Genomic DNA, 17,665 nt, shown 5'->3' on the forward strand with positions numbered 1-17,665 from the left:
GGAGGCACTGTGGGCACTAAGGACATAGGAAGGAGGCACTGAGGGCACTTAGGACATGGGAAAGAGGCACTAGGGGCACTAAAGACATGGGAAGGAGGCACTGAGGGCACTAAGGACACGGGAAGGGGCACTAAGGACATAGGAAGGAGGCACTGAGGGCACTAAGGGCATGGGAAGACGCACTAAGGACATAGGAAGGAGGCACTAGGGGCACTAAGGACACAGGAGGCGGCATTAAGGACATAGGAAGGAGGCACTGGGGGCACTTAAAACATGGGAAGGAGGCACTAGGGGCACTAAGGACATGGGAAGGGACACTAAGGACATAGGAAAGAGGCACTGAGGGCACTAAGGACATAGGAAGGGGCACCAAGGACATAGGAAGGAGGAACTGGGGGCATTAAGGACATAGGAAGGAGGGAGGGAGGGAATAGAAATGACAATTGTTAGGCATGGGTGCAGAAAGAAATGAAGGAAAGGATGCACAGTCATAAGGAAACGCAGCCAGAGACTCGTAAAATCACCAGACAGCAAAGGTAGGAAAAATGATTTTATTTTTAATTTAGTGATCAAAATGTGTCAATTTTGAGAATTTATATCTGCAGTCTATATTTTGTACTCTATTTGTCTATTTTTCTACAGTTACTGAGGTGATATTGCATATTTTAAAGTCATCTGCCTTGACATCTTTGAAACCCCCTAAATATAAATGATAATTAACATTTTCTCATCGTATAGTGTGCTTTGTGGGTTTTTTAATTTTATGGTTACCATTATAAATTAAGTTATTATGTGTACATGAAAATGAATGGAAGAAATTGGGGGTGGGTTTGGGCGGGGCTAGGTCAGGATTGGGGCGGGACTGACAATTAATAGATGTCCCTTTTTGATGAAAAAAATAAATGGCCACTTTAAGCATGGAGCCCATCCAGATCAGATACAGAGGAAAGCAAGGCAGACTGCAAACAGTGAGCATATAAAATCAGCCAAAGATTCTAATTAGATTTTATATTTTATGTTTAAGCACATTATACAACACAGCGCAATAGGTGTTATGTTCAGAATGCTCATTGGAGGGAAATAGTTTCATCAGTGAGTCAAAATAGGCATCAGAATAGGGTCCATCCCAAAACAAGACACAAGCTTAGTGAAAGCAGAACATTCCAGCTCAGGTCACAAAGCTTGAGAAGACTCAGCTATAATTCAAGGCACAAGAAAAACAATCGGCACATACAACCAAAAGATAGAACAGATAGATTCATGGGGCAAGCCCCCAAACTGTAAGACAAGTACTAATATTACACAGACAATCACAGTTCAGTAATTATCCTGGACGCATAGCTAGAGAAATAGCGCCTTATAATTCCCAGAAGAAGAATGATGCCAAAGTGTAAATAAATTTATTTATTTATAGGAATAACCAAATGTCTTAGTAAAATATTGCAAGCAGTACAAAAATATATTAATGATTTACAAATATATACAAAAAAGAAAACAATTTGGTAACAGTAAATATAAATGAAATAATACTATACACACACACACGCACACACACACTCATATATATATTAGTGCTGCTCGATTTCGGGTAAATCAAATTGAATGGATTCGGTTTAAAAAAAAATCGGCCTCACCGATTCGGAGCCCATCCCTCCTCCCCATTCCTTCAAGTCTCCTAAAGCAGGAGTGGTAGTGCAGCCTCTTGATGGCCGTCCACTGCCGCTCCTGCTTTAGGAGGCGTGGGGGAGGGTCAGTCGGGAACGGGAAGTGGTGCAGTGTCCTCCGGCTTCCCCCCGGCCTCCTGCTCTTACCTTTAGCTAATACGGCAGCCTGCAGAGAGGATCGCCGATGCTGTAGCGATCCTTGCAGGCTGCCGTCATCCTCAGCAGTACATTCCCTCTACCGCGATCCTGCCTCTTCTCTGATGTCAGGGGCAGGATCGGGGCAGAGAGAACCTTGCTGCTGAGGATGATGACAGCCTGCAAGGATCGTTACAGCACCAGCAATCTTCTGTGCAGGCTGCCATATTAGTTAAGGGTAAGACTGAGAGGCTAGGGGGAACATGCAGGCCTTTCGGGGGGAAGGGACCAGGCCTTCAGGGGGACATGCAGGCCTTCGTGGAGGCCAGGCCTTAATGGGGGGGGAAGGCCTTCAGGGGAACATGCAGGCCTTCGGGGAAGACCAAGCCTTCAGGGAAACATGCAGGCCTTTGGGAAGGGATCCAGGCCTTTGTGTGGGGAGGGCAGGTATAGAAGTATACAGAGGGAAGGAGGGAAGGGGGGTTCAAAGAGACATGCATATACCGGACTGGGGGGGTGGGAGGGAGAGAAGAAATAATGGGTCTAAAAACAGAGAAGAGGGAGAGAGATGGTGGACAATGGGATGGAGGGAGGGAAGGAACAGAAAAGGAAAAAGTTGGACACAAGGGAAGGTGTGGAGGGGGGAGAGAGATGCTGGATAGGAGGGTAGTTGGGAAGATAAAGGGAGAGATGGTGGATCCTGGGGTGGTAGGGAAGGAGGGAGAGATGCTGGATGAAAGGGTAGTTGAGAAATGGAGAGATAGTGGATCTGGGGATGGTTGGGTCCATCGCTGCAGCTTCGGGGATGGAGACGAAAAAAAGGAAAGATACCAGATCTCCGGGGTAGGGAAGGGAAACGGAAGGGGAGGACAGAGATGGAACATGGATGGTAGCATGGAGAACGAAGAAAACGACAAATGGGCAGGAGACCCTGGCAAGCGAATTATCAGAAGACAAACAGAAACCAGAGCCTAGAACCAATATGATTCAAATAATGACCAAACAACAAAAGGTTGAAAAAATAATTTTATTTTCTGTTTTGTGATTACATTATCTCAGATTTGAAATGTGTATCCTGCCAGAGCTGGTGTTAGACCGCGAACGTGAGCTAGGATTTAACAGAGAGAGGAAAAGTCTTTTTTGTTTGTTTATTTTGTTTACACTCCTGAGCCTGTATGGGTAGGAGAGGCTATAAAATAAACCCACGAGGATGCTTAAAAAAACACCCAATTGGGCAGGAAAATCAAATCAAATCAAAGAATTGATTCAATAGACTGAATCGAATTGGAAATTTTTTTTCTGAATCAGGCAGCACCAGTGTGTATGAGTGTGTACAGTACTCCCCCGAAATTCGCGGGGGTTACATTCCAAGAACCCCTGCAAATTTCAAAAAACTGCGAATACAGTTTTTAGGCAGGGGAGACAGGAGAGGGCAGCTGGAGAGGCAGGAGAGGGCAGCTGGAGCGCTGGCGAGTGAAGGAAATCACTCGCTGTATGCTCCGACCGCTTCTTCCTGTACTAAAGTCAGATCTCACCAATCAGGAGCTACTTTGACACGCAGCTCCTGGTTGGTAAGGTCTGACTTTAGTAAAGGAAGAGGCGGTTGGAGCATTCAGCAAGTGATTTCCTTCACTCACTGGCACTCCGGCTGCCCTCTCTTGCCCGGTCATTCGTGGTCAGAAAATACAGCGAATGACCAGGACCGCAAACTGCCGACTGTGAATTTGTGGGCAAGCACTATATATTTATATATATCTACTATAATAAAATGCTAAGCGCACATCCGCACTCTTACCTGCGTGATTCCTGATCTGTAGGTCCCTGGCCGCCAAGAGTGCGCATGAGTGCATAGCTGTGCCAATGGCTGCCAGACTACTCTCCACCTTGCGCAGTCCTCCATCTCAGAAATATAATCCTACCGGCCGAAGTTTCTTTTTAACTTAAAAGATGCTGCAGCGGCTCCTCTCCTGCTTCGGAGAAGGCTTCTGACACAGGCAGCGATTGTGAGAGGAGCCACCGGAAAGTTAAACAAGCAGAGGGGACCACGGGAAGGAAAGGGAAGGGGGAGGGAGCGGCAAGGGACTAAGGGAGCCACGGCGCTATCCTGTCGGCTCCCAGACACAACCTACTTCTCCCGCGGCCTAGAAAACCTACCCGACAACCACAGACACCGAGCTCAACCAGCTCCCTGCGGCCAAGCAGAAGCCCCGTGCCAAAGTGCATCGGCAACCGATGCACAAGTCAGCTGCCCCAGAGCCCAAATCCCACCAACGCCAGATGGAAATAGGGAAGGTAAAAGGGGAAATGGGAGCCTGAATATGGGTAGGTAAAAGGAAGGGAGAAGGGCTACTGCTGGACAGGGGAAGCAGGGAAAGGGTACTACTGAACAGGAGGGAGGTAAAAGCAAGGAAGAAGGGCTACTGCTGGACAGGGGGAGCAGGGAAGGGGTGCTGCTGGACAGGGGGGAGAGACAGAAAAAGAGAAACTAGTGTGTGTGTGTATAAATATATATATACACACACACACACTAGTGTTATATATATACACACACATATATATAACACACACACATATATGCACACACATATATATATATACACACACATATATATAACACTTATATATACACACACATATATATAACTAAGATTTCCTGAGAAGCAATTATGAAGCCTAGGCAAATTACCACAATCCCTAATATAACCAACCTTTTGCAAGCCAAGGATAATTCTGACTAAGCCCTGAAACTGTAAGGAATCACTTCTCACCCTTTTTCAGCTGAGGTCTGCAAAGAATGATGTAGAAATGACTCTCTACAAGCTTAAAAGTGAGCCCAGTGGTTCCGGCAAGTAAAATCCCAGCACTACTGTAGCAGAAGGTATTTCAATCAGATAACAGCCACAAAGCACTCAGCTGCCAATTCTTTGTGGAATGGTCACAGCCCAGAGACAAAGTTCACTAGTGTCCAGACATAGAACAGTCTCTCCCCATCAGCCAATAGGATACATGACAACCAGGAAGGTTCTATTTTTCCTGGCAGTCACTTCAGCCTACAGCCCCAAGATCTATTGGCTTATCCTCTTCACAGAAAGTTTTTCAACAATAAAGTGGTCTGGCACATGCATCTGATATTCCTACAAGAATTAGAAGTAGGGTCAGAGTTCCATTTTAACCAGTCAATTGTTCTACCATCAGTTTTCCAATACCTAATGCCTACAAAGGTGAAAGCACTCCTGATTACATGCCACATCTCGTTAAATTTTCTAATAACCCATCTTTGAACCTAAGAAACAATGATACTTTTCAGTATCCAGTTATTAGGAACATTATATACAATAGAACTTTTAACTCTATATAGGCATATCAAGCATCAAAACTGTGGAAATCATTACCAGCAATCTAATTTTAAATGTTTCAAAAAAAAACCCTAAAGACCTATCTTTTTCAAGAATTTCTTACAAATGATTCCTAAATATTGTAATACTTGTTTATAGTTTGTATCACCATAATTACTTATGTAAACCGCTGTGAACTTCATGGAGGTATTGGCAGTATACAAATAAAGATTGCATTTTATTGTCTACAAGAGAGCCTTAGCTTTCTATCTGGGGCAGATTAAAGTCAGATTTCTACCCAGCTTTTTGTTTCATTTGAACCTAATGTGATTGATTATTTCAAATTGCTTAGCATATTAGAACAATGGTAATCTACTTGAGATCAGCCTCCATAGAGGAAATTTGTAGAGCTGCATCATAGTCTTCAGCCTTATATCTCACAGAACTTCCAAGATAACAATCAGTTTGGTCAGACAGTCCTTCAGAATCTATAGTATATGGGTTCTATATTTGTTGTCTGGGCATTTTATTTTGTAATTTGTTTCATCCACCTGTTTTCCTCTTTCAGTGTACCAATTTTCTCCTAAACAAAAGACTATATTGTAATAATGGGCTGCATCTCACTATGGTAGAAATGAGAATCCTTGGTGAGAAATTCAGATATGGAGAAAATTCCATATATGGTACCCAAAAAATTGATGTGGAAAAAAACTCTCCTTAGCACTATTCTTTAAACCACACCTAAAGTTAGGCATGGTTTATAGAATAGCACTTAGTGCAAGAACCCACGACTAACTTTAGGCATGACCATTTACACCAACTAAAACCTGGTGTAAATCAGAATGTTGCCCAGTTCCTAACAAATCTAAAACCCTCCTCCCTCATCCATTCATTTAGACTCCATAGCTCTGCCTGTTTTGGGGGGAAAATGGGGAGCACTTCTGAAAATGCTACCCTGGATATCTGGATTTCAGTTTTCTATCCATGAGCCTAAATTTGGCTTCCAGAGCCTCCCTCCCACATTTTCCTATGTCATTGGTACCCATATGTACTAAGACAACAGGCTCCTCACCAGCAATGTCTAAAATTTTATCTAGATGATGCATAAAGTCCACTACCTTCGCACCAGGCAGACAAGTGTCCAACCAACCATCCAGCTACCTACATGCCTAATGATCTAATCTCCAACTGTCTTAATCCTTCCCCCTGGAGGGCAGGTCCTGGCTGCAAGATTACTTTTTGACTTTCCATGGTGATACTTTTCCTTCAGGAGACTATTCTTTTCCATGGCAGCACAGAGGTTACCAGACTGGAGATGGAACTTCTCTATTATCGTGTTTACCTGAAAATAAGACACTGTCTTATATTAATTTGGGGGCCAAAAAAGGCACTAGGTCTTATTTTTTTCATGTAATAATCATCTCTCCCTTCATCTCCTCCATCCCAATTCTTCCTATTTCCTTTCTCTCCCCCACATGTATAGCATCTTTCCTCTCCTCCCTCCCATCCCCTTGTGCAGTATTTTTCTAGCCCTCCCTCCCATCCCTTGTGCAGCAGAACCCTTGCAGCTTCTATCCCTCCCTCCCATCCCCTAACAGTGCCCTAACTGAGACTAGCCTTATCTGTGTACGTTCTGGTTCAGCAGGAACTTGTCCAACTTTGTCTTGAATCCCTGGAGGGTGTTTTCCCCTATAACAGCCTCCGGAAGAGCTTTCCAGTTTTCTACCACTCTCTGGGTGAAGAACTTCCTTACATTTGTACAGAATCTATCCCCTTTTAACTTTAGAGAGTGCCCTCTCGTTCTCTCTACTTTGGAGAGGGTATCTTTTCTACTAAGTCTATTCCCTTCATTATCTTGAATGTTTCAATCATGTCCCCTCTCAGTCTCCTCTTTTCAAGGGAGAAGAGGCCCATTTTCTCTAATCTCTCACTGTACGGAAACTCCTCCAACCCCTTAACCATTTTAGTCGCTCTTGTCTGGACCCTTTCAAGTAGTACTATGTCCATCATGTTCGGTGACTAGTGCTGGATGCAGTATTCCAGATGGGGGCATACCATGGCCTGGTACAACGATATGATAACCTTCTATCTGTTCGTGATCCCCTTCTTAATCATTTCTAACATTCTGTTTGCCCTTTTCGCCACTACCGCACATTGTGCAGACAGCTTCATTGACTTGTCGATCAGTACTCCCAAGTCTGTTTCCTGGGGGGTCTCTCTGAGTACTGCACCGGACATCCTGTATTCGTGTATAAGATTTTTGTTACAGACATTCATCACTTTACACTTATCCATGTTAAACCTCATTTGTCATGTCGTGGCCCATTTCTCAAGCATGTTTATGTCACGTTGCAGGTCTTCGCAATCCTTCTGTGTCTTTACTACTCTGAATAACTTCGTATCGTCTGCAAATTTAATCACCTCGCTTGTTATACCAATTTCCAGGTCGTTTATAAATATGTTGAAGAGCACAGGTCCAAGCACCAAACCCTGCGGCACTCCACTCATGATGCTGACATTATCAGCAGAGGAACGCACATGAGATAGAAGGCCGCAAAGCAGCCTGTGTAGATTGCTGCTGAGTGCCTACACTGCTGGTTTGTTATAAAGTATTCCTGTCTCGCAATTCGGATGGGAGGGAAAGATGGGTCAGCGGGGCAGGAGGGGGGATGCGCTACTGCTGCCGTCGATTAAGGCTTATTTTCAGGGGTTGGGCTTATATTAATACCTACCCCAAAAATCATGCTAGGGCTTATTTTTGGGGAAACACGGTATGTCCCTGTAGGCCTCCTCTATAAAACTCTCTGCCTTGGCTCCTCCAAGTCAGCTATTCAGGGCTCCAGAGATTGGACCTATCCCCTGAGTGCTAGGAATTCTTTATACTGAGTGCAACGCTCACCAACTGGGAGATAATCAAACATGTGACAGTGCAAAAGACTGGATAGCTCCCATCTCGCTATTGGACTGCTGCATCTTTTTATTGGTGATTTCTTAAATCAGTTGCTAAGGGAGTGGGAATATGTAAAGTCCTCTAACACTGATAGTTATATATTAGAATATGCTAATATTAGATTTTTATTATTTTTAAATTTTATTAGTAGGGTCCCCTTTATGGATCTAAGTAGACTGTATTTCTAAGAGCTAATTACTGGCTTATAGAGATGCCCTTATAAATTTGTAGCCTCCTTATTGGTTCAAGAGCCTATAAAGAGATCAGCCCAGGGATAGGTGTGAGTTGGAGTGGATAAGAGGGAATTCAAGTCTAAGCTGAGGCTTCCTGTGCCTATTAGCTGTGCTTTGTACTGATGATACTATAGTAAATTTAAAATAGCCTACTTAAATGCTATTATTATATGCTAAGAAAAACTATGCCTTAAACTCCTTTGCTAAGTGAGCAGAGTTCTTAAAATAAAGTCCCTGAGCTTATCTATTTAATTCTAATTTCCTCAAGTTTTAAAGCAGTTTCTCAGTAAATTCTTACCAGTGAATCTATCCCACTCTAGATGCCTCTCACAGCAACTTCTTTGGACTGAAGGGAAATCAGCCCTTCCCTATTTATGTGCTTGTGTTTCATTGATGATCTACAAACAGTATTAATTTTTCTTCTCTTTCTTGGTGGTATATTACATTTTTGACTTATTTTAGAGATAGAAATTAAACCTGTTTTGTCAAAGGTATTTTATAATATGACTGGCTAAATTCCAAAGTGCTCTTGACTCATTAAGTATGTTTTGTCTAGACTGCTACAGACTGGGTAAAGAAAGTGCAGAAAGTCACTCAGTTGAAATCAAAACCGGAGCTGTCAATGAGAGATATCATGGCACGTATACAAGAAGTAGTGGTTGCTCGCTTCCACATCCTAGCAGAAGAATTCATAAGCACAGATTATGCAAAAATAGGTGCCACTACAAAGAATGATTTCAGGGAGATGTGCAACAAGCATTTCATGTTACTCACTGATGACCAAGTAAGTTTTATAGTAATGCATAGGATTTAAAATAATATATAGTAGGTTTTCAAGAAAGCAGGTTCATAAACTATTGTTTCAGGAAAAATTTCAAAGGATATATAGGGTAACTTTTAATGCCATTAATGGAGTAATTTTAAAGGTGTGATAAAAATCATGCTTTTACACCTCAATTTACCAAGGAAGTCATTACAGGCAGATCTGACTCCTGTGGTACAACAGTAATGCAACTTTATCCCAGGACAAGCAGGCAGCATATTCTCACATGTGGGTGACATCATCCATGGAGCTCCGGTACAGACAGCTGCAAAAGTGCATCGTCACTTTAAGAACTTTAGAAAGTTTGCGACTGACCACACCACACATGTGAGAGTGCCTTCCCGCCCAACGTAGGTGCGTGGCGCCTCAGTTCTTAGTTTATCCCAGGACAAGCAGGCAACATATTCTCACATGTGGGTGATGTCATCCACGGTGCCCCAGTATAGACAGCTGCAAAAGTGCATTGGCACTTTAAGAACTTTAGAAAGTTTGCAACTGACTGTACCACGCATGTGCAAGTGCCTTCCTGCCAACATAGGTGCACAACTTCTCAGTTCTTAGTTTCCTAGATCAAACACAAAAACAAAGGTACTTCAATTCCGAGGCACTGACTTCGAATGCATGGGAGATTTTGTCCATAGGGCACTGCAGAACCAAGCTGCGACGGATGATGTTGAAGTTATGTGGTCAACCCTGAAATCGACCATACATGAAGCGACAAGCCTCTACATTAGATCAGTAAATAAACGGCAGAGAAACAATAAACCCCAATGGTTTACCACTGAGATCTTGTGCCTTGTTAAAGAAAAGAAAAAAGCATTTATTTCCTACAAGCGAACGGAAGAAGTGGAAGCCAAACTAGAATATACAGCCAGGGCTGCAGCGGTCAAAAAGGCCAAGCTTCGAGTGGAAGAAAATCTAGCGAAGAACCTCAAAAAGGGAGACAAATCCTTCTTCAGGTACATTAACGACAGGAAAAGAAACACAAATGGGATAGTATGCCTAAAAAAACAGATGGGAAGTACATGGAATCAGACTCCGAAAAGGCTGAACTTATGAATGAGTACTTCTGCTCAGTCTTCACCAACGAGGCACCGGGTCACAGTCCACACTTACAGACAAAGCAAAGAGCGGAAGACCCGTTTTGGAATTTCACCCGGAGACGTCTACTGTGAACTGACAACACTCCAGGTGAATAAAGCCATGGGACCGGACAATCTACACCCCAGAGTACTCAGGGAGTTGTGTGATGTTCTGGCGGAACCGCTATCCGCACTCTTCAATTTCTCCCTCACTACGGGAAGAGTACCCATGGACTGGAAAATTGCTAACGTTGTTCCACTACACAAAAAAGGTTGCAGAGAGGAGGCTGCAAATTACAGACCGGTGAGTCTAACATCAATAGTGTGTAAACTCATGGAAACACTAATCAAATGAAAAATAGACACGATCCTGGATGAGGAGAATCTAAGGGATCCCAGTCAACATGGATTCACCAAGGGTAGGTCCTGCCAATCCATCTCCTCAGCTTCTTTGACTGGGTAACAAGGAAGCTGGACTCGTGAGAATCCCTGGACGTAGTGTACCTGGACTTCAGTAAAGCATTCGATAGCGTCCCTCAACGTAGGCTGTTGAGCATGATGAAATCGTTGGGATTGGGAGAAACGCTAATTGCATGGGTCAAGGACTGGCTAAGTGGTAGACTTCAGAGAGTGGTGGTTAACATTACCCTCTCTAAAACGTCAGAAGTGACAAGCGGAGTACCGCAGGGCTCAGTCTTGGGCCCTCTACTTTTCAACTTATTCATAAGGGACCTGACTCAGGGGCTTCAAGGTAAAATAACACTATTTGCCGCCGCCACCAAATTATGTAACATAGTGAGCAGCTCCAATTTACACGATAGTATGACACAGGACCTGTTTTTGTTGGAACATTGGTCTTCGACCTGGCAGCTAGGCTTCAACACCAAGAAATGTAAGGTCATGCACCTCGGCAGTAGAAACCCGTGCAGAACTTACACCTTAAATGGTGAGACCTTAGCTAGGACTGTGACAGAACGAGATTTGGGAGTGACTATCAGTGCAGACATGAAAGCTGCCAATCAAGTGGAGAAGGCTTCATCTAAGGCAAGACAAATGTTGGGTTGTATCCGCAGAAGTTTCGTCAGCCGGAAGCCTGAGGTCATCATGCCGTTGTACAGAACCATGGTGAGACCACATCTGGAATACTGTGTGCAATTCTGGAGGCCACATTACCGTAAAGATGTGCTAAGAGCAGAGTCGGTTCAGCGGATGGCCACCAGGATGGTCTCAGGGCTCAAGGATCTCTCATACGAAGAGAGGCTGAACAAATTGCGGCTCTACTCTCTCGAGGAACGCAGAGAGAGGGGAGACATGATTGAGATGTTCAAATATATCACTGGGCATATCGAAGTGGAAGAAGATATTTTCCTTCTCCAAGGACCCTCAGCCACAAGAGGGCATCCGCTTAAACTCAGGGGCGGGAAATTTCATGGTGACACCAGAAAGTATTTCTTCACTGAAAGAGTAGTTGAACATTGGAACAAGCTTCCGATACAGGTGATCGAGGCCAACAGCATGCCAGATTTTAAGGGTAAATGGGATGCCCATGTGGGATCCCTGAGAGGGTGAATCTAGCGGGGGCTCTAGAGCAGACTTAGGGGGTGGGTCTGTGGAGTGGGCAGACTTGATGGGCTATAGCCCTTATCTGCCGTCATTTTTCTATGTTTCTATGTCTCTATAGACTTGCTCCCACTCTCGGATTTGATAAGTCTCAATTGTTTCACTCTTTAAAAAATCGACCTCCTCCAAGGTTTATGCCTCAATTCCACCAGGGAGGGAGGATCGCAATAAGGACAAATGTGGTAGGCATCTCTATCAAAATTCCATGCTGTCCAGTCGTGTGAATAATTATACATTCCATTTTTCAAGTTATCTTAAACATTTACATAAGCAATTACTGATGTACCAGAAGTACCTACCTTCCTACCATACTAAAGGTTTTCAACAACTTGCCTCTACCCTTTTTCAATTACGTAAACATTTAGCCCAATCTGCTTACAACTCTTTTGAACTATCATCCAGAGCTTCATCATTGTATCCATGCGGAGACTAGCATGGCTCAGGATGGCTGATATGGATGTCAATTTTCAAGATCAATTGGCTAACATTCCCTGTCTCAGAGACAAGCTTTTTGGGGATACCATTGAGAATGCCACTCAAAAGCTTATCGCTCATGAGAAATCTTGGGATGCTTTGATTAAACCTAAACCAAAACAATCCACTTTGAGACCTTTCAAACCTGCTGCCTCTTATCAAAGATGATATTCAGCTACACCATCTACTGCTTCATGTCCTCAGCAGAAAAAATAAAAATAACAAAGTTCTCAGAAACCTTCTCAGTCTGCTCCAGCTAAGCCTACTTAGTCTTTTTGACCAGTTACTTGAGAGCTTAGTTTCAATAAAATTACCTCTATCTCTCCTTCAACCAATAGGAGGTCATCTTCTCACCGCTGGGAAATCATCACATCCGACCTCTGGGTTCTAAACATTATACGAGAAGGTTACTCCCTTTATTTTCTCCCAATCCCTACGGATCACCCTCCAAAAGTCTGCTTCCAATCTCTTTCAACCCTTGTTCGGGAGATTGAGAGTCTGCTTCTTCTCAATAACATTGAGAAGGTTCCTCCAGAGCAAGAGAACACGGGGTTTTACTCGCGTTATTTTCTGATAACAAAGAAGATGGGAGGTGTGCGACCAATATTCGATCTCTGAGTTCTCAACAAATTTCTGGTCAAGGAGAAATTCAGAATGTTATCTCTAGCAACTTTGTATCCCCTTCTCACTCTCAATGATTAGCTATGCTCTCTGGATCTAAAGGAAGCCTATACTCACATTCTAATTCATCCGGCTTCCAGGAAGTATCTCACATTTCAAGTGGCACAACACCACTTCCAATACATAGTTCTACCTTTCGGAGTGGCATCATCTCCCAGAGTCTTTACCAAGTGCCTGGTAGTAGTAGCAGCGGCCTTGAGGTCTCTGGGCCTTCAGGTTTTCTCCTACCTAGATGACTGGCTCATCAAAGATCTGTCATCTTACACTATGCTCTCGGCGACACAGCAAACTATCCTATTTCTCCAGAATTTGGGATTTAAAATCAACTTTCCCAAATCTCAGCTGCAATCGTCTCAGAGGCTCCAGTTCATTGCAGCCCTGTTGGACTCGACTCGACTCAACTCAGAGCATTTCTTCCTCAGCAATGTCAAGACGCATTTATTCTACTATGCCATCAGGTTGTCCAGCTTCAATCTCTCTCAATAAGGTACATGATGGTCCTTCTGGGACAAATAGTATCAACAGTCCATGTGACTCCCTTTGCGAGACAACACCTCAGGATTCCTCAATGGACCCTAGCCTCAATGGTCATAGGCTCTCGACCCACTCTTGCATCATATTGCAGTACCTTCCTCACTTCAACAATTTCTGCAGTGGTGAATGTAATCTTCCAATATCTCCAGAGGGTTGCTTTTTCAAACACCTCCTCATCAGAAAGTCCTGACTATGGATTCTTCAACTTATGCTTGGGAAGTGCATCTGAATGGGCTGCACACTCAAAGTCTTTGGACCACCAGGGATTGCCATCATCATATCAATCTGTTGGAACTCAGAGCAATTTACAGTGCTCTCAAAGCTTTTTAACATCTTTTACAAAATCAAGTTCTCCTTGTCCGGATGGACAATCGGGTAGCAATGTATTATGTAAACAAGCAAGGAGGCACAGGATCTCTCCTTCTCTGTCAGGAGGCTCAAAAGATTTGGAATTGGGCAATTCCTTGCAACATCTTTCTCAAAGCTAATTACATTCAAGGGAAGCAGAATTCTCTGGCATACAAGCTCAGCCACATTCTTCAACCACATGAATGGACTCTGAACTCAGAAGCTCTCCATTTCATCTTCTCACGGTGAGGGACTCCTCAAGTAGATCTATTTGTGTCTCCCCACAATCACAAGCTACCCCATTTTTGTTTCAGGCTGTACTCGCCTCATTGCTTCGAAGCAGATACTTTTCTCCTGGATTGGACAAACAAGTTTCTTTATGCATTTCTGCCCTTTCCTCTTATTCTCAAAACACTTGTCAAGCTCAAGCAATTGTCAGCCACTATGATTCTGATAGCTCCTCAGTGGCCCAGGCAACCATGGTTCTTCCTTCTACATCAGCTCGATATCAAGGAGCCAATATCTCTTCAAATTTTCCATCTCTTCTCACGAAGACTCAAGGGTCTCTTTTACATCACAATCTTCAGTCGTTACACCTGACAGCTTGGTATCTCTCGACTTGAGTTCAGCTGACCTTCATCTTTCTCAGCCTGTTTGACTCATCTTAGAAGTTTCCAGAAAACCAACCACTCAGCATTGTTGTCAACAAAAGTGGACACTGTTTACTGCTTGGTGTCTTCTTCACGAGGTTCTGAAATCCATCTCTATTTCTCTGATATTGGATTATCTGCTCCATTTATCTGACTCTGGCCTCAAGTCTACATCTATTAGAGTCCATCTTAGTGCAATCACTGCCTTTCATCAGCCAGTGGATGGTAAACCACTTACTGCTCATCCTTTCATTTCCAGATTTGTGAAAGGACTTTTCAGTGTAAAACCTCTAGTGGTATGGGATCTCAATGTGGTTCTTGCCAAATTGATGAAGCCTCCTTTTAAATTAATGTTTACAGCTCATCTCAAATAACTTACTTGAAAAGTTGTCTTTCTCATCTCCCTCATTTCTTTCAGAAGAGTGAGTGAACTTCAAGCATTAGTAGCGGATCCATCATTTACAGTGTTCCACCATGACTAGGTTGTGCTTCGCACTCCATCCAAAATTCTTATGAAAGGTTGTCACTGAATTTCATCTAAATCAGTCGCTTATGCTTCCAGTATTTTTTCCCAAGCCTCATTCTCATCCAGGAGAAACAGCTATTCATACTCTGGACTGCAAACGAGCATTAGCTTACTATTTGCAAAGGACTAAAATCACACAGATCATCTCCTCAACTTTTCATCTCTTTTCATCCTAACAAGTTGGGGCATTCTGTTTCGAAGAGAACAATTTCCAACTGGTTGACTTCCTGCATATCATTCTGTTATGCTCAGGCTGAGCTTCACCTGTAGAGTCGGGTCACAGCCCATAAAGTTCGGGCTATGGTAGCTTCTGTAGCTTTTCTTCGCTCTACTCCTATTGATGAAATCTGTAAAGCTGCTACCTGGTCCTCGGTTCATACTTTCATCTCATATTACTGTCTGGAATTTTTTTTCCAGATGAGATGGGCGCTTCGGCCAAACTATATTACAAAATTTATTTTCCCATCATACCATTCTAGTTAGCTTGGAGGTCACCCACATGTGAGAATATGCTGCCTGCTTGTCCTGGGATAAAGCACAGTTACTTACTGTAACAGGTGTTATCCAGAGACAGCAGGCAGATATTCTCACAACCCACCCACCTTCCCTGGTTGGCTTCTTAGCTGGCTAACTGAACTGAGGAGCAGCACGCCTATGTTGGGCGGGAAGGCACTTGCACATGCGCGGTGCAGTCCGTCTCAAACTTTCTAAAGTTCTTAAAGTGGCAATACACTTGGGACCTTCCATGCAGGGGCTTTGTGGATGATGTCACTCTCATGTGAGGATATCTCTTATTCCTTACCTTTTCAGTTACTACTTTTGAGAACCAAAGCGGCCTTCTTTTCTTCTTACTTATTTGCCGCACAAAAAAGATTTGTCACCCTTACAATAACGCCTTTCAGTTTTGCCCACTGCATTTCCACTCCTTTCTTATGTTCCTATAAGAACATAAGAACAGCCTTACTGGGTCAGACCAATGGTCCATCAAGCTCAGTATCCCATTCTCATGGTGGCCAATCCAGGAAACTAGTACTTGGCCAAAACTCAAGGAGTAGCAATATTCCATGCTACCAATCAAGGGCAAACAGTGGCTTCCCCATGTCTTTCTGAATAACAGACTCCTGTCACTACTGTCAGGCATTTTTTTGTTGTTGTTTTTTATGGCATCAATATCTTTTCTTTAAAAACATTATAAATTGTGTGAGCAAAAAACTTTTGATTTTAATTGAAAGGCTACACTTATCTTGAAATTTGGTGGATTCTGCCACTGTCAATGTTGATGTTTAACGCCCTTATAAATACAAAGTAATTAACACTCCATCACTATATAATAAACTCTTATCCTAGGAATTATGCTATTGTAATTATTCAATTCGCAATTATGACAACTAAACCCCCCCATATACATTCAATCCTTTATATAATCTCTCATACAGAAAATGGTGATGACTTACACATTCATACTATACTCGTTATGGAAAAATCTTAACTCATACTAGCCTTACATAAACAGTTGAACATATTGTCCCATACAAAACTTTCATGGACATTTCACAGCAAAAATACGAATAAACAAAGAAAATCAGAAACCACTGTGTGAAAATAACTACTTCAATCTTTAATACTTACTTCCATATATTTTTAAAAACCATTTCTCCATATCGCTCCTCTTAAAATTAGAGAATATATTTATTAATCCTACTGCTTACCTAGTACTTATACAGACTAACTTTGTTCTCTTCAATGTGTATGCACTTGTTTCAATTTGAGTTGCAACTGCCAAACCAGTGTAACTTCTAAATGAGGATAAAGACCACTCATTAAATCAATATGTTAATACTAAAAAATATTTGCTTACATTCCTAAAAACTTGCGGTACTTACCTAACATTTGTGGCATATAGCTCAAAAAACTTCATGATAGGGAGAAGTATTTTCCACGCCGCTATTCCTGGCAAGATGATTTTAAAACTGCATTTCACAAGATGTGAAAATACCATGCCCAGATGCCAATGTGGTACCATTACCATGTAAAAATCGCTATGCCCAAATGCTGACGTGGCAATATCACCACGTAAAAATCGCATACCTTGAAGACACCCTCCAGCATGTTAAGGTTTGCTCTAGGTAAGAAGGTTAGAGGTTTGCTCTAGTGATGTGATGAAGTGAATAAGAAAGGGTAAAGCTTACCTCACAAATCTATGTACAAATTTCATTGAGTTCTTATACCCAACCTTGTTTGTTTCTTTGTTGTCTTACATTTAAAAATATTATTCACACAATATTCGAACTTAACAAAAACAAAATAACAAATTTAAGCTAAACCAAAAAACAACAAATATATCATGCTGATCATAGTCAGAGCCAAGGAAAACACTATGCATTACCCTTACAGCAACCATGGAAACCAATCCATCACAAAACATAACATTGTATTTAAGGAAACTTCAAAGTCCCTAAATTTCCTCATACATCAAACTCTCTGTTTAAACCAGCTGGATGAATACAGTTTAAATAAAATATCCAACGTCATTCTTTTTGAAGTAAAATGGCATTAATGTCACCTCCTTGCAGGGAGCATCATATCACTTCTACAGCTGCAAATTTCAAG

The 17,665-nt window shown here is 42.6% G+C and overlaps 1 protein-coding gene across 4 annotated transcripts in view; it reads left to right on the forward strand.

Moving 5' to 3' along the window:
- EFCAB6 (EF-hand calcium binding domain 6) overlaps window positions 1-17,665 on the forward strand; it is a 474,908-nt gene that overhangs the window by 383,865 nt on the left and 73,378 nt on the right. For all 4 annotated transcript variants that reach the window (XR_004540188.1, XM_033953069.1, XM_033953071.1 and 1 more), the window contains exon 26: window positions 8,874-9,101. Coding sequence is in view for 3 of the 4 variants with exons in the window: in XM_033953069.1 (XP_033808960.1) it covers window positions 8,874-9,101 (228 nt within the window). In the remaining variant the exon portion in view is untranslated. The remainder of the gene's footprint in view (window positions 1-8,873; window positions 9,102-17,665) is intronic.

This window comes from Geotrypetes seraphini, chromosome 7 (genome assembly GCF_902459505.1).
Source record: "Geotrypetes seraphini chromosome 7, aGeoSer1.1, whole genome shotgun sequence".
Taxonomy (NCBI): Eukaryota; Metazoa; Chordata; class Amphibia; order Gymnophiona; family Dermophiidae; genus Geotrypetes; species Geotrypetes seraphini.